Source organism: Carassius auratus, chromosome 28 (genome assembly GCF_003368295.1).
Source record: "Carassius auratus strain Wakin chromosome 28, ASM336829v1, whole genome shotgun sequence".
In the NCBI taxonomy this organism is placed as follows: domain Eukaryota; kingdom Metazoa; phylum Chordata; class Actinopteri; order Cypriniformes; family Cyprinidae; genus Carassius; species Carassius auratus.
Genome location: NC_039270.1, coordinates 22214411 through 22238956, shown reverse-complemented (window position 1 = coordinate 22238956; position 24546 = coordinate 22214411). Strand labels below are relative to the sequence as shown.

Sequence of the window (24546 nt, the reverse complement as noted above, 5' to 3'; positions counted from 1 at the left end):
AATCTACATAAAGAGCCTTTGAGAAACCAAGCTGAAAAGCATTATGCTAGCTCTCAAAGTGACAGTGTTGTAGCATGACAGACAAGTCACAAATTTGCTAGATGTCACGCTAATATAGATTAACACTGTTAAGAATGTTTTTCATTACAGTAGTAATCTAAAACAAAAACTTTTTTTAGGCCTATATGTTAATATCTTAAATTTTGGATGCAGTCATGGTCATTCGCTATCATTTTTGCTAGCTTTGCAATGCACCGACTTGCATCTTGGCATGTTTTAATCTGTTTTTCTAGTTTTCAATCAATTCATATTCAACCAGTTAACTGATTTATTATTTAAAATGATGTCTTTCTGTCTGCCCAACCTTCCCCAAGCTCTCTCTTTCACTCTGTATGACTTTGTCTGTTCTTTCTCCTCCATGTTCTCTGCACTACCTCCCTTCACCAGCTCTAATTCCCTGCTCATATGTAGGTTATGGCTTAGTCCAGCAGTTCACTTAAACACTGCCAAAAAAGGCTCAAGATTAATCCAGGATTCCACCTACAACTGGACAGCTCTAAATACTACTGAACTCAATCAGACAATTGCTTTTGTTAGATATGCTTACATACAATAATGGCTGCCATGTTGATAAATCATTTTGATGAAATAGGCTATTATCAACAAATAATACATTTTTACCCCCAACCATTTCACAACTATTATATGTCTATTTGTGACCCTGAACCACAAAACCAGTCACTAGACTGCTACATTATATGAAAGCTGAATAAAAAAGCTCTCCATTCATTTATGGTTGTTTTAGTATACGACACTATTTGGAAGAGATACAATTATTTGACATCTGGAATCTGAGGGAGCAATAAAAAAAGAAAAATCTAAATATTAAGAAAATAGTCTTTAAAGTTGTTGAAATTAGGTTCTAAGCAAGCAATGCATATCACTTATAAAAAAAAATTAAAAAAAATTATATTTTTATGGAAGGCAATTTACAAAATATCTTCATGGAACATGAACTTTAATTAATATCCTAATTATTTTTGCCAAAAAAAGAAAAATCAATAAATTTGTCCCATACAATGTTTTTTTTGGCTATTGCTGCAAATATACCCGTGCAAATCATGACTGGTTTTTTGGTCCAGGGTCACATTTGTAGGAAAAAAAAAGACATCTTAAAATCTGTGATTATGTATCCAGTTGTTGTGTTTATAGTCATCTTTGATTCCAGAAAAAAGACGAAGCAAATCAGAACAGTTCTCATTCAGTGATGGACAGAGACATACATTCAACACTTTCAAACAAAACACACAAACTTATTATCCCCATCATACAGACACATTTAAATAAGAAACACAATCCAGATAAACATAATATTCATAATAACATTTATAAAAGTTACTCCTCCTTTTTTTCATAGTAAAGAAGGGTACAGGGTGTTGAACAATCATGTAACAGACAGAAACTCCTCAGTGAAAGTATGGATACATTTTAAATGATGTTTTGCCAGATGTGTGAAAACGTTTAGTTGAGGGGAGGATAAGATATTTAGCGGATGGGTGCTTTAAGGGCAGCATCTACTTCCTCTTCAGGCTGAAGGGTGTGCCACTGAGCCACAGGTCGTCTGGGATTGGCCAGCATGTCTGACCAGTGGCGCAGTCCCACCCCACTAGCGCCAAACCCAATCCAGCACTTCCCAATTGGATCATTGCTTCCCAATTTATCATAGTCATAGACTGTGATCAACACCTGGATCTTCTACAGGAAGGCAGAGGAACAGAGAAAAATAGGTCAATATGCATTTAATCCACTTTCTTCTTTCTCATCAAACTTTTCCATTGCCAACATATTATTTTTAAAAACTAAAAAACCCGGATTTACTTTGTTACCAGACACCGTCAAAATGCACAGATGAGAAACGGAAAGCAACACTGAATTAAATGTAAAATTCTGAAGTAGAAAGACTAAAATATATTGTAATACTGTAAGATACTAAATTATTAGATATGCAAGTAATCATGGAAATGTGTTCCAAACATGTTTACCTGAATCTGAGCGAAGGGGATTTCAAAGCTGAAGCTTTCATTGAAGTAGGGGTTCAGTGTGTTCTGCTTAACTGTCGTCTTCTTCTTCTTGATACGCTTTCCATTGTGTTGCAAAACCACTTTCACAAAAGGATCTAAAACAGAAAAGTAAAGAGAAAAGTAAGATAGAGGCATTGTTATATGGATAAAGACATGAAATGCAGCTTAGCACCACATTTACACAGAAAAGCCTAGATAATTCAAAGTAAAAAAATCGAATTATATTAAAATAAAGTCACATTTGATGTGTAGAGAATCATTTCAATGTAATATCCAGTACAACAGAAAGGAATTGTATCTGTAACAAACTAACACTATTCCACACTAACCTGATAAACCACCCACGTCCATCTTCTTCAGGTTCTTGGCCTCCATGATACAGACGGTCAGTTTACCAGAAGTGGGCACATAGCGCAGGGAGATACAGATGTCACCTAACTTTTCTTGCTGTTGTGGAAGAAGAGAGAGTGTTAAGTTTGAAAGCATAAAAAAACAGATTATGCAAGCTGATAAAAAAAGAAAGAAAAGGAAACAGCCTGATGGAAAGCCTTACTTCCTCTTTCTCTCCTCCGACCAGGTCTTTCCATTCATGTATGGGCTGGGCCAGGTCAACGCTGTTCATGGGGATTTTGATCTCTCCAATTACATCATGTTTACCAAAGCGGTCAAAGTCAAACACCTGCAGGACCAGAGTCTGTCCTGCTAGATCATTAAAGGGGATCTAGAAACAGAAAAAAAATCATGCTGCATGAATGTCTGTTTGAACCAAAAAAAGACATGGTGCACTTGTTCTACTGTGAAATTAAGCAGTTAAGAGTATGACAAATTTTCTTTAGGGTAATCCCCCCCCCCCAAATTTTTTTATAGGTTTATGAAAATGTAAATGCAATACCTTAAATATGAAAGTCTCATTGAAAACAGGACACAGATTCTTGCGCTGGACCTTGGTTTCAAACTTTTTCTTCTTGTCTGGTAGCATGTAAACTTTGACATAGGGGTCAGATGTTCCACCAATATCCATGGCAGGAAGGTCTTGGGCTTGCAAGACACCAACAATGAGCTGAAGGTTATTGAAGAAAAGGTTGTGGGTCAGGTGTTCAAAATCAAGCAGCTAGTCACACATTTTTAGAAGAGCACTTCTTTTTGTGTAATTTTTTTATTTTTTATAATTAACTCACAATCATGATGAAGATAAGGCACATCTGCTCTCAACTAACCTGATTGTCGGTGAAGTTATAGTCCAGAGTGTACTCCAGCTTGCCATAATATTCTTTCTCTCCCTCGCCCTCTCCTTCTTTAGGTTGTTCCTAAGTATGGGCAATATATAATATATTTAAAATTCTTAAGCAAAACTTTAAGCCAAACATTATCTCTTTTTTGTTTTTGATGCTTAGATTAAAATCAATAATTGGCCAGTCGAGGTCTGAAAGAGCTTAATTCTCTCTGAACACTATGCCATATACTTTCAGACTCTCCTACCTCGCCTGCTTCTTCCTCTCCTTCCTTTTTCATCCTTCTTCGTCCTCCCTTCCTCTCTCTGACTTTTTTAGCTTTTTTCTTCCCTCCCAAACACTTCTTATAGATACAGAAAGCAAAGCAGCCAACCAAGGCAACCATGACCATAACTATGGCACCAATGGCCCACATGGGCACTGTACAGCGGAGAAAGAAATTAAGTTAGTCTCATCAAAGTCAAAAAAATCGAATGTATTTTCCGTTAGTAAAAAATATACATAATTTCAACCAATTACACATTTTCTGCTAAATGAATTAGTAGATGTATAGGTGGATGAAGGGCTGACAGAAAAAGACTTTGGAACATTGGAACTTACTTTTGATCTTGGGGTCTGTTGATGGAACAGATAAAACATGAAGGATGTACATGGAAATGAAAAAAATGGAGGAATTAACTGATCACACACACAAAGACTGATGGTAATTTGTGTTTTGTAATGATAATATGACAAAATATGAATGACTGGCACCAGACAGGCAATGGACAGATGTAAATTTTGGCTAAAGATTAACATTTGAGAGCTGTTCAATTTTTGTTAATTAATACCATGACTAAACCAACAAATTGTCAATGTCTAATGACACTCTACATTTAAAATTGTGTGGATGTTAAAGGAATGAAATTCAAACATGAAAATTCTGTCATCATTTACTCGCCCTCAAGTTTTTCAAAACCTATATAAGTTTCTTTCTTCTGACAAAAAATAAGATATTCGGAAGATGGTTTCTGGTCCCTATTGACTTACATAGTTTTTTTTTTTTTTTTTTGGTCCATACTATGGAAGTCAAAGTGGACCAGAAAGTGTTTGGCTGCCAATATTCTTTTTATGATATCTTCTCAACAGAAGAAAAGAGGTCACACAAGTGTGTAACAACATGAGGTTGAGTGTGTGAGCTATACCTTTAAAATTATCACATTGAACAAATGTTACATTTGGGTATCACACTTCACAACTGTTTGACGTCAATATGATTTTAGCATGAGATGATACCATGACTTAAAAGCATTATAATATCAATGTCATAATTCTGCTTCACACTGACATTCATAGCTGTCAACCCTCCCGTTTTTTCCGGGTTTCTCACGTATTTTAGGTCTTTTCCCGCTGTCTTCCCGTTTTAGTATTTTCCCGTAAAATATCCCGTAATTTTACACTATGGGTTAACTCAGAACACGCATCTATCTGTGTCTGTGAAGTGGCTTGCACTTGGGTTGCTTGACCTCCAGTACAGCAGGTGGCAGTAGCTTAGGCCACCATCGAAGAAGAAGACAGTTACAGCGGCGCCAGCGGGCGGGAGGAAGAGGGGAAAAGTAGCGGGAAGTGAACTTCGAGTTCGAGAGAGTAGATGAGTGTGATGTGCGATGATGGATTAGGAGGCCGAATGCCAAAATCACTGAATTAATCGCCAACCAAAATTATGTCGATATTTGAGTAAATGGGAGTCCACCTTCCACTACCTGACAAGCAGCCATGTAGGTCCAAATTATGCCTACTGCAAAATTTGTCGTTGTCGGGAAAAACGACGTTTCTCAGCACGAAATTATTATTAATATTAAATTATTATTAATATTACCTTGTTCATAAATAAATCACTTTTAACATATCAATTGGTCTGTCATTCTTTAATATATATTGTGTAGTTATAAACTCTTTAGACTGTTAATGATTAGTGCTTTTTTTTAAGTTTGTGGATAAGAATCGTGTAAAAAAAAAAATCCCTTATTTTGGGGATGGATTCCGGGAAATGTCCCTTATTTTCAATGTTCAATGTTGACAGCTATGCTGACATTAGCATTCAGTGTTGTCCTGACATCATCACCGACATCAGAACCTACATTCAACTGAATACTCATGTCTTACAACGATGGTGGCTTGCTGGAGTAAGATTAGTCAAGTGTGGTGTATTGACATAGAATTATTACTTACTAGGTAGATGGCTAAGATCATTGAAAAACTTGTTCTTCATATTTATGAAGTTGTGGGAGTGGTGAGAGGGAGGAGGTAAAGGAGGTGGAGCAGGTTTGGGCTCCTCCTCTGATTCTGTTGCCCTCCGCACACGATGCTGCATGTTGACCAATCGCATGGCTGATCAGCTACAGACATAAAACAGACCGTTATTGTCCTGACATGACATGAACTAAATGCCCCAAATCCCATCCCGTGCCTAGATCATTCTCAAGCCCACACTGTCTCTCTCTTTCCCTCCCCATCTCTGTCCTGTGTGTGTCTGGCGTGACTTTTGACAGAGTAAACTCTGATGCTTGAGCTCAGCATGTCTGTTATTAATCCTTCAATACTCTGTTGAACTGACCTCTTGTCACTCTCAGCAGATGCGTAACGAGATTAATTGCCAAAGCTAATCCAAAAATCCTTGGATTTAAGTAAATTAGGAACAGAGCCCTCCCCTTACTGCCTCACTTTCACACTTAAGCCTACGCATCTTGTCACCAGACTGCTATGTAAAACTAAAGACTTCAGTAGCCTCTGCTCTTTTGTGTATAAGAATATATTGAGAAGAAAAGTCATGGTTGGATTTATGACAGGACTTTATGATGATGAATTTATGTCAGCCACAAAGACTGACCACAGTGATGAAAGACAATAAACATAAAACCTTTTTCTGAGACACAGTTAAAAAGATGGAATTCTTCATTTTCTCTATTGACCTTGCTGGGTTATCATAATTAACTCATGTATGCATAATATATATATATATATATATATATATATATATATATATATATATATATATATATATATATATATATATATATATATATATACATACATACATATATAAAGCTAACCTTTAGCTAACCTTTTTTATTAATTAATTAATTAATTTTAATTTAGGTATGATATCTAGGGAAGGAGTCTATTTCATTCTTGTAGGCCTAGCAGTTCTCTGATGATTTTCATATTTGGTATTCTGACATTTGCAAAGTATATACACAGTATAAATAGCTTCCAACGTATTTAAAAGTTTTCTACATTCGTTTTTGAACGAGAAAAGGGAATTAAATGTTTATAACAGTCATTATATAACGTGTGCAAAAGAGTAATTTCTTCTCTTCTCATCCTTTCCATAGACAGCAGTTACCTGGAAAGTGCGTAATCTTATAGTTCATAAAGTATATTTTGTGATTGCATTAATCTGGCTAAAGAAGGCCACTCCCCTTCATCGTTATTTGTCCACCAGCCGGTAGAACTGCTGTATTTTCGGATTACCTAAATCTCATCCAGTCAAATTTTTCTATTTATTTATTTATTTATTTATTTCGGACACAGTTGTCCAAAATAATAATAATAATAATAATAATAATAATAATAAACCTAAACGTGTGTTGTTTATTAACGTCACTTCTAAGTAGGCTAGTTTTAATTTATAATTACATGAAATTTGAAGTGAATGGTCTTTGTTCGTTTAGCTTGTCTGTGGACTGTGTTGCAGCCTATAGTCTTCATGAATTTAGTGAAAATTGCTAATCAAAATATCGTGAAACTTCTTTTAAGTAGTTACAAATATATGTATATTTTAAATTAATATTGTTCTATTAAATTGCAAATGCTACTATATAATTATCATAAAATTATGTTTAAAATCATTTTAAATGATACTGCTTAACATGTCTGTCGATTCCAAGATAGTGTGATATTTCTATAATTAATTGGAGCCAGTAAAACACACAGTAATCAAACTTACCTGATGATGTTCTACAGATCTCTCTTAAATAGATAGAAACCTGTGCTTTATATAGAGAGCACAGTTAAGCAGCAGCCTCACACACTGCTCTAACTTACTCTTGTCGTCCACTTTATCATCTGTCCCTCTCTCACCCCAAAGCGCATTTGAAGCGCCAAACCCTCTTTCACTTGGATTAATCATGCTCTCCCTGCTGTTCACAGCTATGTGCCCTAAATTTCCTCATGGTACAATCTTATTTCATCCATCTCGTATGCCCGTTTATCAGGTTACAAGTGTCCCATATAATCTCCTGTATGCTGTTTAACCAATTCTAATTTGCTAAATAATCTTCGTTCAGTGACCCCTCTGAATCGGATTATACCCTGTGGCACTGCTAATAGGCATGATTGAAATAGCATACAGAGGCTGTATCCTAAACCTTGTGTATTGGTTATGAAATGAGGACAAGTCTTCCCAAATCGCCGACGACTATTGATATATATTGAGAAAAAAAAAAAAAAACATTTTATGAACCATAACTGGCCTTGGTCCTTCAGTTTTTTATGATCAATGTGCGATTATTAGACATATGTAGACAACAGCACCCTCGTGTGGTAAAATTAAATGCTAGCCTACACCTGTAGTGCCGTGGAAATTCATGTGAATATTTCGATCTGTTCATTTAGCAGACCACGAAAAATCTGTAAGTATTTTGTATTTACTCTCTGTAGCACTTTATAATATAAGGTTGCACATTAGATCTCATCAAATACTAATGTGTAGTTGTGCCAGTGACCGACATCTTCCTAACAGGATGGAGATGAGTAATCATTACAGTAAAGTGATGATAGGAAAGCATTGGGTGGAGAGAGGGAAGCAGGGTCAGCAAAGGACCTCAAGATGAGGAGAATCAAACTCGGGTCACCATGAGCGCAGTTTCAGTGTCTGCCAACACACTAACCATGAGGCTATTGGTGCCAATGGCATCCTGCCATTTTAAATAAAAGACAAGGTTATGCAGTTTAGAATTTTTTTTTAATTCACCAGGTCAATCATTGCATGTTCAACAGGAAAGTATTGCTTGATGAGAATCACAGGATGGCTATTCAAAACAGTAACGCTGCATTTTTTTAATAGTAATGGAAAATGTACTTGATGTTAACCTTTCAACCTGTTGGACTTCAACATTTTGCACAAGAGCTGTTTGATAAGAACATATTTAAGAGAATAGTATTTCTATTCATTCATGTATTAATATGATCTGAGGGCATCATTTAGCTGCTGCCTCCATCCAGGGTGTGCTTGTCAAACAGATACTCCGCCATCCTGTTGTTGCCAGCATCCATCTTGGAAAGGTTGGTGATGTGGTCACCAAGTTTCTTGATGGCCTCAACCTGCTCATTCAGGTAGTGAGTCTCCAGGAAGTCACACAGCTGTTGGACAAGACAATATAGGAGATGTTAGGATGCTAAATTCTCAGGACTGAATGAAACTGCTTTAAAGAGACATGTATATGCAGGCAGATTTAGTGTCCAACTTCAACAATGAGGGTCACTCACATGAGGGTCTCCCTTCTCAGAGGCGACCTTATGCAGATCCAGCAGAGCCTGGTTGACGTTCTTCTCCAGCTGAAGAGCGCACTGCATAGCAATCAGTCCATTGCCCCACATATCACGATCAGGTTTCTGAAGAGAGACACAAACATTTAGATCAAGATCCCCTCTAATTCAACAGTCCCTTACAACTAGGCATGATGTCAGTTTATAGCAATAACAATTGTATTAAAGTTTTAGTTCAAAATACTATCAAAGCACCTTGATGTCCTGAAGCATGATGCGCCCCCCTCTCTTGTTCTGGAACTCCATGAACTTCTCAGCATGTTCGCGCTCCTCCTCGCTGTTCTTCTTGAAGAACTTGGCAAAACCAGGAAGAGCGACATCATCCCGTTTGAAGTAGAAAGCCTGAACAAAATCAAATAAAGGAATAAGAAAGGCTGCAACTATATGTCTTAAGGAACAATGTTTCAAAGTCAAAGTAACAGATCACAGAACAAGAATGAAGATCAGCAGTCACCCCTAACAACTGTAAACAGCCTTGGATGATCCCATAATACTGATGCATAGCTTCTGCTCATGGCATTTGCGTTATTTATAAGGTTTTTATAAAATATCTATACAATTTTCTTGTCTTTTTAATTCTTTAGAACATTTTATCGAATGTTTGATAGAAGTGAATAGCCTATGTTTAGTCAAGAATGGACAAATAATCAATAGAGAAAAAAACCCTGCCATGTAACGATTTAGCAAAGTGATAAACACCAAGAAGAAACACTCACCATGGAGGTGTAGGTGTATCCAGCGTAAAGCTCCAAGTTGATCATCTTGTTGATCAGAGCCTCGCAGTCGCGGTCATAGTTCTGGCGAATCTGAGAAGTCTCCATTCCGGCGTGTTTTATTATCAAAATGTCAGTACAAAATAAATACGCTTAAATAGGTTTAAATAATTTCTGGAGAGCACGAAGTTCCGTTCAATCACTGTTGAAGCAAGAACCTCTTCAGATCTTCCTGAAGCTGTGAGTGAACTGAAGGAGCGCGTTCATCTTATATACGATCAGCGAATGATGCGTCAGTGAAACTAAAAACCAGCCAATCAAAGAACGAGCTGAGTAACGAGGTGACGAGACTTTCCGCTGTGTCAGGTTAGATAATGAAGACAAGATCAAGTTTAATTAATAGTTTTTTAAAGGTCTTTTCTACTTTCATTATGAATAGCATAAGTCCAGCACGTTCACTAGTCACAATTACAAGCATGTTTTGCACTCTGAAATGTAACTGATGAAGTGTTCATATATAGCCTATTCATATATATTTATCCTTTTTCCAAGCTACATGCCAGTCACAGACATATTGAATTTAGCATATATAGGCTATATTAACTAATTACCATTAGCTATATAAACAACTATTAATGCACATACATAGCGGTAAGAAAAAGATCAAAGCATTATCAAGCATAGGCTACAGGTAATTTCTGATAACTGATTGTCATTCACCATCTTTTAGTAACTGAATAAAATGCAGTTAGTATTACAGTATTACTGATTTAGTATTACTGTGGTTCTTTTACAGTTAGTAAAAAAATTATTATTGTTTTATTGTACTATACTGTATAATGTGATATTTTAATATTAAACCTTTTTGATAGAACAACTAGGCCAATTAATTTTCCACGAGTAATTTTCTCATTTTCATTGGAAGGAAAACGAAAAGTTCCAGGTTGCATTTAGGAAGGTGCTAACACTGTATTAATAGTAGCCTGTGTATAATATGGCAAATATCATGGGACAATCCTGAAATAACAAGCAACTATTTCACTATGGATTTGATTCCTTTCTCCTCTTTGTAACCATCTTTAGATACCTGACTGATCAGAAAAGTACAGTGAAGCGAAGTCACAATTACGAAGCAGTTTTGTAGCTACCAGAAATTCCCAAAGCTCACTCGGTGTCAGCAGCAACAACCGCAAACTCCCAAGAGCTGACATGGAGCTGCGTCTCTGTGACTCAGCATTTTGTCTCTCATGGAAGATGTGTGTATTTGTAACCTGATCAGCTTGCTACAGTAGGTTAAGTCAAACCTTCGGATTGTTGTAGAAAACTATATTATGTTTAATTTGAAAAATTGTTTGTGTGTTTGGGTCTATCGTTACAAATATTTCCAATGTTATAAAGCTCTTAGAAACTATTGTTTTTCTGCTCACTGAAAACGTGCACCATTGATAGTTTTACTGAAGCCTATTTTGCTTGTGCTGCCTGTAATGAAGTTACCTTAATTTTACAGTGTTCTTTCAGTGATTTTTCAGTCAATGTAACTGTCACAAATCCTGTCCATGAACTTCTGTCCACTTGCCACCAGAGGTCACCCTTCTATTATATTGACTCACACACAGACTGTTAGAATCACCCTGGACAACATTACCAATGCAACCATAGACATATAAATAACTAGACGCCTCATTGGCCGCTCTGAGCCGTTGCTGCGATACGTCAACGCCGCCGCCATGTTAGTGAGGGCAAGACTGCCTTAAAAATACATGGAAGTAAACGGGGAGCTCCGGTTTTTTCTGAATAAAAACACGATAACGTTCACATTTATCAACCGATTTCAGGTTTGTGATCTACGTGCAGTTAAAAACTTTGCCTCCAGTTATTTAGTTAGGTTTGGAAAATTATTAATTTTCGTAAGGAATTGTGAAAGCTCACATTTGTCTCACTTCTTGATTTCGTTTATTATTTTCGGTTTACAATTCTAATGTTAATTTAGTATAACTGTGACATATGAATGTAATTTAATTTGAATATTCATTTAATTAAATGTATTTGATTTTATTGCCTTGTCTGTGTTCAATCCCAACATTTTTCTCTTTTTTCTCTCTTTCGTGCCTCAGATCAGAACACAGCTGATTCCCTTTGAAATTCTGTGATAAAATCTAAGTAATACATCTTTAAACACTAATAATTTACTATTGTTGAGAAAATTTTATAAAACAAGTAAATACAAATCAAAAAGTGACACACTAGCCTACAGATTAACTCCACAACAAATAATAACACATGTAACTGATGAGGCTATGGATCCAGTGAAAATGAAAATATGAACTGATACAGTGCACAGTAGAAATATAGTAAAAGTGATATGTTATATTAAAAAGTACATGTGGTACAACTTAAAGTAAAGTGAATAATATGAAAAGCGAGTACAATGCTACAATAACATATTCGATATAATAGATTTATAATAGTATAAAATTATTTGTATAATATGAATAATACCATAATAAATAACTGAACAACAATAGGTTAACAATAACTGAACAACAATAGGTTAACAATAGCAAGAAGAATATGTAATATCAAGGGTGGAATAATACAGAATAGACAAAAATGAAGAATAAATTAATAGTAAATTAAAGAGTAAAATAAAAAAAAATTGAAATGTAATTTTAAAATACTATTTGTGTAATAATTATTAATCAAATTCAGACACAATATAAAAAAATTGTGGACATGAGTTCCAGATTGTGTTTAATTAATGAGGTCCTTAAGTAAAATATATACATGTATAATATATATATGTACACACACACACACATATATATATATATGTGTGTGTATATATATGTATATATATGTTCTATAATGCACATTACACACACTCATGCAGAAAACACACACATTTTGAAACAGTGATTTATTTTTCCATGTATGTTAACACATATGAATGTTTGGGTGTGAGTGTGTAAGGTTTACCTTGCACAACAAAATCTCGAAGTATAGTTGTTTATCACAGACCAGAATATGAGATGCTCCCCTCAAAAACTTGATATTAATCAAAATTAATAATAATTATAACAACATCACAATGAGTTTATCATGATATTGCAGCTGGACTCACTGTGAGTTCCTGTGTTTTTCATTTCTAGGCTATTTAAATCATGTAGTTTATGTGTAAAGACACACGCAGTACATTATTAGCATTAAACAGCCTGTGCAAAGCTTTTTCAATGCAGTCTATAGTATTAGAATATGAGCTGGTCATTGTGTCGATTCATTCAGGTCTGCTCTGGGTTTAGTACAAACACAACACTAGTCTGTGGAGGAATAGTCTCGTCTCTGAGAACAGCTTTCCTCAGCTTTCCTTGTCCTGTTTGCAAATGGCTAAAAGGGAAGAAAACAGAATACATAGAATCAGTTCACAGTTTTATGAAAAGCAATGAAATCCTTATAATCAAGTGATGATAAACTTAATCTGTAACACTTTTGAAAAACGGTCCATTAGTTAATATTAGTTAACTACTTTAGTTAACATGATCTAAGCAAGAACAATCCTACAGCATTTATTAATCTTAGTTGATGTTCATTTCAACATTTACTAATGCATTATTTAAAACAAAAGCTGTGCTTGTTAACATTAGTTAATGCACTGTGAATTAGCATGAACTAACGATGAAAAACTGTATTTTCATTAACTAACATGAACAAAGATGAATAAATACAGTAATAAATGTATTGTTCATTGTTTGTTCATGTTAATTAATACATTAACTAACATTTACTAAAGGACTAGTATTCTAAAGTGTTACCACTTAAACTTTGTAAATAAGTAACGGTAGTGAAATTAAAGAGAGAAGCTTTAGCTCCATCATTAATCTAGACAGTCAAAGGGCTCAATCTGTATATTGTGCTCATAACACCATTTAGTTTATTATATAAATGGCAATATAAGTTAAAACGTAATAAGAATTAATTTAAACTCTGAGTTCTTATGAAGTCTCAGCCTTCACTGCTAACTACGCTAGCGATATTATTAATCGTCTGACACTGGTGGTTAATTAAGCTGTCAACATAAAGTTAAAAATGACCAAAAAACATCGAGAAAGAACAGCTGAGTCTTACCTGTGAAAGATAACACCCCGAGATCTGTTTTTACTATCGTGTGACGGTTTGTAGGTGTCCAATCTGTCGATGAGTCAGATATGTTTTCTTCTGTCCTGATTTGAGAGTTATGACAGTTGCCCGCTCCAATATGGCGGCGACGTTGACGTGCGGTCGAGCGGCCAATGAGGCGTCTAGTTATTTATATGTCTATGAATGCAACAATAGAGGTCGGGATCGTTGCGTCACGTCGCAATGCATTGTGGGAATCGCGGTACAGAAGTAGATGTACTGTATAGTAGGCATTAGGTAACGTTGGTCATTTTGGTCATTAATTTTTATTATTTTTTGGAAAATGGTTCAGTATTGCTGTATTGTGAACTGCTGTAATCGGTTTCATGATCGACAGGGCAAAAGCCTCGTGAATCATATTAGTTTTCAACATTTTCCTACTTGGAAAAAAAACACAAGGTGTCTGAAATCACCAAGAGGCGTCAGATGGCTTGGGTCGCCACTGTACGGAGGGAAACCATCACCTTCGATAATATTATAATACATAGTTATGGTGAGACATGTTGTGTATGGTCTCTCTCTCTCTCTCACATACACACACACAAACTCAGACACAAACACATTACGTTTTCTCTAGTTTTTGGCCAGTAAGGGAGTCAGTTTAGTGTCTGTATTTTTTGTTTAAACATTTTCTCTTGACCCAATCCTGAACTTAATTTGCTTTTTGATATTTTTGTGCTGACTGTATTTAACAAATTTGAACAACTTGTTTAAAAAAAAAAAAAAAAAACTGGAACGAACTTCAAAATAGGAAGTTAAGCGTCTTGTTTTGGTGAATGGTGGGTTGTGTCTGAGGTGAATGTTCGTCAATATTATACCGGATTACAGAACTACCGGAGGAAAACAGTGGAATTTTGCAAGTATGATAGGTGAGTAATTACTCCTGAAGTGTAACAAACCTGCATAGACAAGCTTCATAGCTCACAGAATCTGATAAGTGTGTGTGTGTGTCACCACTGATGCTTGGTTAATGTTAACATTTCCTTAGTGAAAAAGATTGTTTTCTCCACGTTTAATTTGCAGATCCATTTATGATCTGCAGGTGAGCCTCCAGTGACTTTTTAAAAAGTGAAAGTGACATTTTTAAATTGATCGGAGGTGTAAGCGCTCACTCCACAGACCCGGTAGGATAAATTATCAGGGAAACTGAGGCTTGGTAAACTTTCATGTGTTCATAGGGATCGATTCCGCCTACAACCTCTTTTTTTTTTAATTAGCGTTGTTTGGCTTCATTATTAAGTTTGTCCGTATAGGTATAGGCAACTTTTTTTGTCACGTTCTATAACTTTTTCTGGAGACTGGCTGTTATCTTATTACAAACCTGCTTTGCGATGCCTCTAAAATGGCCGCCGTTACCCACAATGCACCATTCCATGACGTCTACGCCCGAGCTCTATAGCCGCGTTTCCACTGTCGGGCTAAAAGCGGGCATGCTCGTACGTGCCAGGGCCAGTCGCGTTTCCACTGTCACTTCCGGGGCTTGATCGTGCCTCGTCGGGGCCTTCTTGGGCCCAACCAGGGCCGGCTTTGCCGACAGGCGACACAGGTGGTCGCCTGGGGCGCCATCTGCTGGGCAGGGTGCAAAATTGCAGAATTATAAGGAAAAAAAAGTTAATTAAATGTATGTATCATATTATGAAAGCTGCGCACACGCGAAAACACTATAACTGTTTGTCCTTGAGGTGAGATCTTAATGCTTCTCTATTGTTTTCTCCTGTATCCTTCAGGTTGTTGCTTTTAAAGAGTTGTTGTGTGAACATTTAAAATAAAAAATGAATAACTATGGAGTAACTGTGGAGTTGTTTTTTCCGGGGTGAGGGCTCTATCGCCTTGGGCACCAAATAACCTAGAGCCGGCCCTGGGCCCAACGGCCAAGGTTTTTTGGCCCGACGAAAACCTTGGGCCAAAGCGGGCCAGCTGGGACTAGAGGAGTGGTCATGAAACAAAGGAGGAGTTTCTCTGCATCTGCGTCTTGTTCTTAGCCTGATCTCTGCCTGCCCTGAAGTTTATAACCTCTTTTAGAAATACCCTTTGTCTTGCTGTCTCAGACTGTGTTTGCACCTTGTCTGGAATATTGCTCATGTTGTTGGATTACCCATCTTGTCCAGCCCTCTGGTTACTTTTAGCCGCCGATCGACCATGCCTATGTCACACTGTGACTTTTTGGGGGCGGAACCAAAAGTGGCGAAGGTTGGTTCCGCCCGAAGATGGTTTCCGCCCGGCCCGTATATTACAAACACCGGAACTTCCGGGAAACTCCGGGAGACAAATTGGGCTGTACGAGGCACAGGTGAGGACAATAAATGCGGCGATCGTGGATTGGACAATGGAGAGAACAGGAGGGGTATAAAAAGAGTCTCAGAAATTCAAACAGGGGGTTGGAGTTGAATCGTTTCAGGCCGATCCGGCGGGCAGTGTAGAGGTTTGGGCAGAGTCAGCATTGGTGAAGGCAGAGGAACTTCATGGGGTGAAGAAGGAGACAAGGACACTAGTAACTGGGCTGAGTATACGACATTTATTGATGTTTGAAGAGACCATCTGTATATAAACTACTGATGTGTTGGAGTCACAGTCATAAGAAGTACTCACCGGAAGTAACGTCAAGGGTGATCTCCAGCAACGGAAAACCGATGGTGTGAAGAGGATTGGACAGCTAGAAGGAGAAGGAGACAAAGGAAGAGTGTTATCGTTCATTTGTGAGTACTATTGGACAGTGCATTGTACATCATTGGGGAGAGTGCATTATCCAGCGTATGTTGTGAGCATCTGGTAAATAGGCCAGCGGCCCCATTACGGAGCAGAGTTTTGGGTGAGCCGGGAAGTACGAGTACAGGAAGCCGCAAGCAGTCGTGACAGCAACGTTATTCCTCCGGCCCTTCATCTATCAACAACGCCCAATGAAACCCCAGGATAAGTCCTAGTAAACCGTGGTTCTGACCCTATTTCACGTAGAGTGTGTGGAGTGCAGTGGGTGAGTCCTTGTCTTTGCTGTGAGTGTGTACACTTGAAATCTTGCAGTGGTATGCTGTGGTTGTGTTGTCAGTAGCCACCCTGGACTGGATGAGTCGTGGGGGAGACCAGTGACCGTTGAGGCTGGTGAAGCGCCATTTTCATCTATATGCCATTTTGCGACCCCTGCATGGAGACCCAAATGTAACGTCCTGTCTAGACCCTTTCAGAATACCCTGGCTCTGTGGAAGCGGTGGTGAAGAATACACGTAAGCAAGACTGGTGTGAGTAAAAGCCAAAAATTACACCTATATGCAAGGAGGAAGTTTTACTGTTGCAAATTAGCTGTGTGGATTTACTTTACCTGTTGTGGAGCCTCTTCAAAGGTTCACCCCGGTCCAGATCCCTTAAACTGCAAATAGAAGAGAGGAGAGGGAAGCGTTCGGGCCGGTGCGACAGTGTTTAACTTTCCCCGACGCACAGGAAATCCCTGTGGAGGCCTGCGCTACGACGACTTACTACTCCAGGTCTGACAGTTCATCTACTTACTGTATCGCAGTATTTCACCGTAAGCCCACCGCCCAGGAGAAGTATTCTAGTCCTCTCCGGCCCCTTTCTCCTCCTGCTGAACAGAGACGATAATTTTAAGATTTACCTCCCCCTCCCTGAATTATTTTAATTTAAATAAAGTTGTTTTAATATTACTCTACGCTTGGTCTGTCTGGTCATTGGGGTTGCTTTGAGACCTCCTCGAGGTGGAAACTAGGAAGGGGCGTGACTTGCAATATCTGTGGTCCGCTCCGACCTGTGACACCTACTTTGGATCACTCTTGTCTTGCCCTCAATATACCTGTGTGCCATTGTCTGACCCTCACCTGTTTTGACCTGTTTAAGAATAAGGCTTTGCAAATGGATCTGCACACCTCTCGTCTCAGTCTCTCTGTAATACTCGGCCTCACGAGGATCCAGCAGCTTGATATGTGGACATTGGCCAAGTATGGACATTGCAAAACTGTAATTAGCCCTAAAGCAGGGCACATGACCATTTGAAGGCTATATTCAAGAGAATCTGGACATTGTGTGTTATTCCGAATTCCCAGACTGTGTATTGATAAACTTCTTCTGTGATGGAGTAAATGAACCACTCAAATCACGTTTAATCCATGAGGGTCCCCGTTCAACTCTCGTTCAATTTTTGAATTTATGAATTTATGCTTTGTTGACTTTTGGTTTATTGTTCACTGTGCATGTCACGGAGGAACGCGACCCTGCACTCACTTGTGTAATGGCAGTTGCATTAGAGCATGCTCATAAAAATGCTGGACACAACAGTGCTCCGTTATGTCACATCTTCCAATCCTTAGTCAAGTCAACTCAAAGCTGAACTTCATGAGTTAAGCCAAGCCACAGTTGATATTCCTGAATACATTCAACTCAAAGATGATCTTCATGAGTTGAGTCAAGTCACATTTGATCTTCCTGAATACATTCAAGTCACAGCTGATAGTCAAGTCACAGTTTATCTTTCTGAGTCCATTCAAGTCACAGTTGATCCTCATGGTTCAAGTGAAGTCACAGTTGATCTTGATGAATCAAGTCAAGTCACTGATCATCATGAGTCCAGTCACGTCTCAGCTGATCCTCCAGAGCCTCGCCACGTCACAGCTGATGAGTGCGTGAGTGGGTGAATGTGAGGCAAATTGTAAAGCGATTTGGATGGCCATGTGGTCTGTCGAAAGCGCTATATAAATGCAGTCCATTTACCATTTACCATCTGATCATCCAGAGTCACGTCATATCACAGATGATTATCCAGAGTCATGTCACATTACAGTAGATCATCCAGAGTCAAGTCACATCACATCTGTTCGCTCAGAGTCCTGTCATTTCCTGTCTGTTGCACCCAGATCCTCAAGCACTGTTCTTCAGTATCCCAGACTGGTGTCTAGCATGGAGGACCCACCAATGGTGTCAGCATGTGCAGCTGATATCCCTAGACCATCGCTCTCAAGCCCTCCAGTTCCTGAACAAACATTCCCCTTTTGGTATTGCTTCCCACAATGGGGATCGCCTAATGGTGTATTTGGATTGCATACACCACCACTGAAACTTTAGAATCTGTGGCAGCCATGGTGATTTCTCCAGAGGTGGTGGCCCATGCTGCAGAACCTCCTGAGGTGTTGACACTCACTTCTTCTCCTTGTGCGGTGGTGGCGCCAAGCAATGCACTTTCAGCCTGTCATGTCACGGTCAAAGGAACCGTTGATAAATGCTAAACCTGTCCAAAGGTGAATGTAAATGAACTCCCCGTTTCCTGATGGTACTACTGTAGAACCTTCAGAGGTGGTGGCAAACACTGCAGAATCTCCAGTCATTGTCATTGTTATCCACCTGTTAACTCTCTCCCTGTCCTGTCACGGCTATGGAGGCCATTTGCTATCTCTCTGCCTGTCCTGTCACAGGTATGGAGGCCATTTCTGAACATTTAATCTGTCTTGTTATGATCAATCAGGCTACCTGTGAACCATTGCCCTGTCTCAACCTAGCCGCAGAGACTCTCTATGAACTTTCGTCCTTTACCGACCCAGCCAAAGAAGCTGTCTGTAAACTTCCTGACTGTTCCGAAGCGACTACAAGAGCTGTTCAGGAACCCTCATCACTGCCTATCATGGACATAGAAACCTTACAGAAACCCTCAGCGGTTAGCCTATTGAACGCCAATCTCAGGTGTTGAACACTACATCCTAGGTTGACCACCTAATGCTTAACACACAAACACACACACACACACACACACACACACACAAAAGTGTTTCTGGACAATAACCTGTGTACACTCCTCACTCACAATGTTCTTATTATTCACTATGTTATTCTGCACATTTCTGCCTCTGGATGCCGTTTGCACTGTTATGGTTATTGGTCATATATAAACATATAGTATTTACGTACCTCACTATATAATGCACATTCTCTTTATACTTTCCTGGTGCCCTGTGCTGAATGTACAGCTATTTGCATTGAGCTGGTTTCTGCCCTCCTACCTCATAACTTGCACTATATTTCATAAAGCATCATGTATATACAAATAATCTTTATTTAATTATATACTGGGGTTTTTTCACCTTTGATTAGATACTAACTGCATTTCATTGGTTCTGTACTTGTACTCTACATAGTGAAAATAAAGTTGGAACTAATCTACAGTAACTGGAAAACAGCTTATTGTATAGTAAGTTATATATTTATTGTATAGTGCACTTATAAATAATAAATACATAGCACAGATGTGAATGCTATATATATATATAGGTCATTTTCTTCCTGATAACTGCCTTTAGAAACATGAGTTATCAGTCAAGCGTGTCTTCTTCAGGAGGAGCAAAGAGCTGCATGGAGCTGTGTCTCTGTGACTCAGCATTTTCTCTCTCATCATGGAAGATGCAAGTACGTTAGTAACCATGATCACTTTTCCAGGATATGTGTAAGCCATTAAATTAGTCTAAACCACAATCATTTCTGTCACATTATGTTTCCAAATATTAAATACATGAAGCAATACTTCATTTGAAAACTGACTTACACTATCAAAAGCATGACAGAAACTAGAAATTTGATTTCTTGTTTACAACAAACATGTTAAGATGTAATTATTTTATTTTTAAACCTTTAAAAAACTTTAATATTTTCCTTGTTAATTGACATTTATTACAACATGCAACCTACATTTTGTACATGTGTCTTTTCACTTGGGCCATAACCATCAAAAGTCCACATTTGTTTCTTAAAAGGTGCACATTTTAAAAATAACAACAAGTGAATCCAGCCAAAAATGTTTATTCATCAAACTCACCATGTTAAAATCAATTAGTTCACATTCAACAGAAAAGCAATGGCTTGGCTATAACAAGTAATAAAGAGAGCAAAACTAAATTGTCTAATGGGGACATAATGAAACTTAAAAATGTTAAACTTATCAAACTTTAACATTTTAAACAAGAGCTGTGATAAGAATATCTTGCTTGATATATGGCTGGTGGCTTTGTAGCATGTTGATGATCTGAGGGCATCATTTAGCTGCTGTCTTCATCCAGGGTGTGCTTGTCAAACAGGTACTCTGCCATCCTGTTGTTGCCAGCATCCATCTTGGAAAGGTTGGTGATGTGGTCACCAAGTTTCTTGATGGCCTCAACCTGCTCATTCAGGTAGTGAGTCTCCAGGAAGTCACACAGCTGTTGGACAAGACAATATAGGAGATATTAGGATGCTAAATTCTCAGGACTGAATGAAACTGCTTTAAAGAGACATGTATATGCAGGTAGATTTAGTGTCCGACTTCAACAATGAGGGTCACTCACATGAGGGTCTCCCTTCTCAGAGGCGACCTTATGCAGATCCAGCAGAGCCTGGTTGACGTTCTTCTCCAGCTGAAGAGCGCACTGCATAGCAATCAGTCCATTGCCCCACATATCACGATCAGGTTTCTGAAGAGAGACACAAACATTAAGAGCAATAATTCAACAGTCCCTTACAAATAGGCATGATGTCAGTTTATAGCAATAACAATAGTATTAAAGTTTTAGTTCAAAATACTATCAAAGCACCTTGATGTCCTGAAGCATGATGCGCCCCCCTCTCTTGTTCTGGAACTCCATGAACTTCTCAGCATGTTCGCGCTCCTCCTCGCTGTTCTTCTTGAAGAACTTAGCAAAACCAGGAAATGCGACATCATCCCGTTTGAAGTAGAAAGCCTGAACAAAACAAAATCTTTTTTTTTTTTTTTTTACTTAACTAAGTTATTCAAACCTTTGTTTGAAATTTAAGCAGATCAACAGTTAAGGATAGCATTGTGGGAGTTGACCTAACACTTGCTTCTTTGTCCTTGACCCCATAACAAAGTGGTTTGTGAGGCAAGAAATTTTAAGAAACCAACATAGAAAAAGAACATATTTCTACAGGTATGATATCCTTGATACTTTTTTTATGCATTATATAGGTTATATAAAAAATATATATTTAATTGAAGGAGAGAAAACTTTTCACCACACAACAAAAGATATATCTTGTAAAAATGAGAACATAAGAAATCTATAGACGCATACCATTGAAGTGTAAATGTAGGAAGCGTAAAGCTCCAAGTTGATCATCTTGTTGATCAGAGCCTCGCAGTCGCGGTCATAGTTCTGGCGAATCTGAGAATCCATTCAGGCGGTATTTATTAGCCTATCAAAATAATATAAAATGATATAAAACAAAAATAATATATATTTTAGATAGATTTAAATAATTTCTGGAGAGCACGAAGTTCCGTTCAATCACTGTTGAAGCAAGAACCTCTTCAGATCTTCCTGAAGCTGTGAGTGAACTGAAGGAGCGCGTTCATCTTATATACGATCAGCGAATGACGCGTCAGTGAAACTAAAAACCAGCCAATCAAAGAACGAGCTGAGTAACGAGGTGACGAGACTTTCCGCTGTGTCATTTTCTGAGATGCTATATCAACTGTCATGAACGTGTCTTATTCCCTTCTACATTATTCAAGGAAAACATAAGTGAATGAATGAAATGATATCGTGATCTGTATCCCAACATTAGAATCTTAAAAACATATGTTTACATTAAACCTTTATGTAACCTTCGCTAAATTTACATTCAGACAAATTCTCTATTAAAAACAATAAATTTATTTCTAAACTTTGTCAAGTAGGTTATGAGTTTTACAATAATACATTTTCAAATAAAATAACTGAATATGTGATGCAAAACTTCTGATGACACAACTGTACCACATTCTGTATTTTCACAACAAATATAGGCCTAGTCTATATCCAGACACACCAATACTCAACCTATTCTCAGTCTGACTGTTATATGTGGTCTGTTTAGTGGTAAGTGCTATGAACAAGCCATTGAATCATTTGGTGTCATGTTTTTTTTGTGGCATGGCTTTAGGTAAGGTCTGGTTCCAGCTCATACAGTATTGTTCAAAATAATAGCAGTACAGAGTGACTAACCAGAATAATCAAGGTTTTTCGTATATTTTTTTATTGCTACATGGCAAACAAGTTACCAGTAGGTTCAGTAGATTCTCAGAAAACAAATGAGACCCAGCATTCATGATATGCACGCTCTTAAGGCTGTGCAATTGGGCAATTAGTTGAATTAGTTGAAAGGGGTGTGTTCAAAAAAATAGCAGTGTGGCATTCAATCACTGAGGTCATCAATTTTGTGAAGAAACAGGTGTGAATCAGGTGGCCCCTATTTAAGGATGAAGCCAACACTTGTTGAACATGCATTTGAAAGCTGAGGAAAATGGGTCGTTCAAGACATTGTTCAGAAGAACAGCGTACTTTGATTAAAAAGTTGATTAGAGAGGGGAAAACCTATAAAGAGGTGCAAAAAATGATAGGCTGTTCAGCTAAAATGATCTCCAATGCCTTAAAATGGAGAGCAAAACCAGAGAGACGTGGAAGAAAACGGAAGACAACCATCAAAATGGATAGAAGAATAACCAGAATGGCAAAGGCTCAGCCAATGATCACCTCCAGGATGATCAAAGACAGTCTGGAGTTACCTGTAAGTACTGTGACAGTTAGAAGACGTCTGTGTGAAGCTAATCTATTTTCAAGAATCCCCCGCAAAGTCCCTCTGTTAAAAAAAAGGCATGTGCAGAAGAGGTTACAATTTGCCAAAGAACACATCAACTGGCCTAAAGAGAAATGGAGGAACATTTTGTGGACTGATGAGAGTAAAATTGTTCTTTTTGGGTCCAAGGGCCACAGGCAGTTTGTGAGACGACCCCCAAACTCTGAATTCAAGCCACAGTACACAGTGAAGACAGTGAAGCATGGAGGTGCAAGCATCATGATATGGGCATGTTTCTCCTACTATGGTGTTGGGCCTATTTATCGCATACCAGGGATCATGGATCAGTTTGCATATGTTAAAATACTTGAAGAGGTCATGTTGCCCTATGCTGAAGAGGACATGCCCTTGAAATGGTTGTTTCAACAAGACAATGACCCAAAACACACTAGTAAACGGGCAAAGTCTTGGTTCCAAACCAACAAAATTAATGTTATGGAGTGGCCAGCCCAATCTCCAGACCTTAATCCAATTGAGAACTTGTGGGGTGATATCAAAAATGCTGTTTCTGAAGCAAAACCAAGAAATGTGAATGAATTGTGGAATGTTGTTAAAGAATCATGGAGTGGAATAACAGCTGAGAGGTGCCACAAGTTGGTTGACTCCATGCCACACAGATGTCAAGCAGTTTTAAAAAACTGTGGTCATACAACTAAATATTAGTTTAGTGATTCACAGGATTGCTAAATCCCAGAAAAAAAATGTTTGTACAAAATAGTTTTGAGTTTGTACAGTCAAAGGTAGACACTGCTATTTTTTGAACACACCCCTTTCAACTAATTGCCCAATTGCACAGCCTTAAGAGCGTGCATATCATGAATGCTGGGTCTTGTTTGTTTTCTGACAATCTACTGAACCTACTGGTAACTTGTTTGCCACGTAGCAATAAAAAATATACTAAAAACCTTGATTATTCTGGTTAGTCACATTGTAGCTATTTTTGAACAATACTGTATATGACCAATAGGGCAATAGTGGGCTAAGATCAGGAAAATATTATTTCTCACATGTTTTTCTTTAGTTAGATTTTTGCTACTTACATTTCAATTTATATGGACTAAATGATATCACAAGTGTTATTATAAACTCTTAGATTTTTATTTTATTTTTTCTGACGTTAACTTATTTATTCAAACATTGGTATATATATATAAAAAAAGTACA

General features: G+C 37.8%; 3 protein-coding genes and 1 long non-coding RNA gene across 4 annotated transcripts; all 4 read right to left on the bottom strand.

Annotated features, from left to right (window-relative positions):
• Window positions 1-1185: 1185 nt before the first annotated feature.
• Window positions 1186-7397, bottom strand: LOC113047204 (synaptotagmin-2-like). The gene is made up of 10 exons (XM_026208530.1): window positions 7302-7397; window positions 5525-5691; window positions 3914-3928; window positions 3561-3733; window positions 3299-3388; window positions 2974-3141; window positions 2635-2802; window positions 2411-2528; window positions 2043-2176; window positions 1186-1755 (listed from the first exon to the last, which is right to left on the bottom strand). Exons 2-10 carry the CDS (start codon window positions 5679-5681, stop codon window positions 1546-1548), a joined length of 1233 nt encoding a protein of 410 aa, XP_026064315.1. The 5' UTR covers window positions 5682-5691; window positions 7302-7397; the 3' UTR covers window positions 1186-1545.
• Window positions 7398-8299: 902 nt separating this feature from the next.
• Window positions 8300-9866, bottom strand: LOC113047215 (ferritin, middle subunit-like). Its single transcript, XM_026208552.1, has 4 exons — window positions 9619-9866; window positions 9098-9244; window positions 8843-8968; window positions 8300-8716 (listed from the first exon to the last, which is right to left on the bottom strand). Exons 1-4 carry the CDS (start codon window positions 9721-9723, stop codon window positions 8558-8560), a joined length of 537 nt encoding a protein of 178 aa, XP_026064337.1. The 5' UTR covers window positions 9724-9866; the 3' UTR covers window positions 8300-8557.
• Window positions 9867-12515: 2649 nt separating this feature from the next.
• Window positions 12516-13792, bottom strand: LOC113047225 (uncharacterized). Its single transcript, XR_003276224.1, has 2 exons — window positions 13738-13792; window positions 12516-12999 (listed from the first exon to the last, which is right to left on the bottom strand). It is a non-coding gene; the product is annotated as an uncharacterized LOC113047225 (long non-coding RNA).
• A 6766-nt stretch (window positions 13793-20558) lies between these two features.
• LOC113047219 (ferritin, middle subunit-like) lies at window positions 20559-21956 on the bottom strand. The gene is made up of 4 exons (XM_026208557.1): window positions 21840-21956; window positions 21342-21488; window positions 21096-21221; window positions 20559-20969 (listed from the first exon to the last, which is right to left on the bottom strand). Exons 1-4 carry the CDS (start codon window positions 21939-21941, stop codon window positions 20811-20813), a joined length of 534 nt encoding a protein of 177 aa, XP_026064342.1. The 5' UTR covers window positions 21942-21956; the 3' UTR covers window positions 20559-20810.
• Window positions 21957-24546: the final 2590 nt, after the last annotated feature.

Coding starts and splice junctions, on each gene's coding strand:
- LOC113047204 (XM_026208530.1), bottom strand. CDS start 5,681: ATGCGATTGGTCAACATGCAGCATCGTGTGCGGAGGGCAACAGAATCA. Junction 3,142..3,298: donor ATAACTTCACCGACAATCAG/GTTAGTTGAGAG, acceptor AATAACCTTCAG/CTCATTGTTGGTGTCTTGCA. Junction 1,756..2,042: donor TCCCCTTCGCTCAGATTCAG/GTAAACATGTTT, acceptor GCCTTCCTGTAG/AAGATCCAGGTGTTGATCAC.
- LOC113047215 (XM_026208552.1), bottom strand. CDS start 9,723: ATGGAGACTTCTCAGATTCGCCAGAACTATGACCGCGACTGCGAGGCT. Junction 9,245..9,618: donor GATACACCTACACCTCCATG/GTGAGTGTTTCT, acceptor GATTTTGTTCAG/GCTTTCTACTTCAAACGGGA. Junction 8,969..9,097: donor TCATGCTTCAGGACATCAAG/GTGCTTTGATAG, acceptor GTCTCTCTTCAG/AAACCTGATCGTGATATGTG.
- LOC113047219 (XM_026208557.1), bottom strand. CDS start 21,941: ATGGATTCTCAGATTCGCCAGAACTATGACCGCGACTGCGAGGCTCTG. Junction 21,489..21,839: donor CCTACATTTACACTTCAATG/GTATGCGTCTAT, acceptor TGTTTTGTTCAG/GCTTTCTACTTCAAACGGGA. Junction 20,970..21,095: donor CTGAGAAGGGAGACCCTCAT/GTGAGTGACCCT, acceptor CTTGTCCAACAG/CTGTGTGACTTCCTGGAGAC.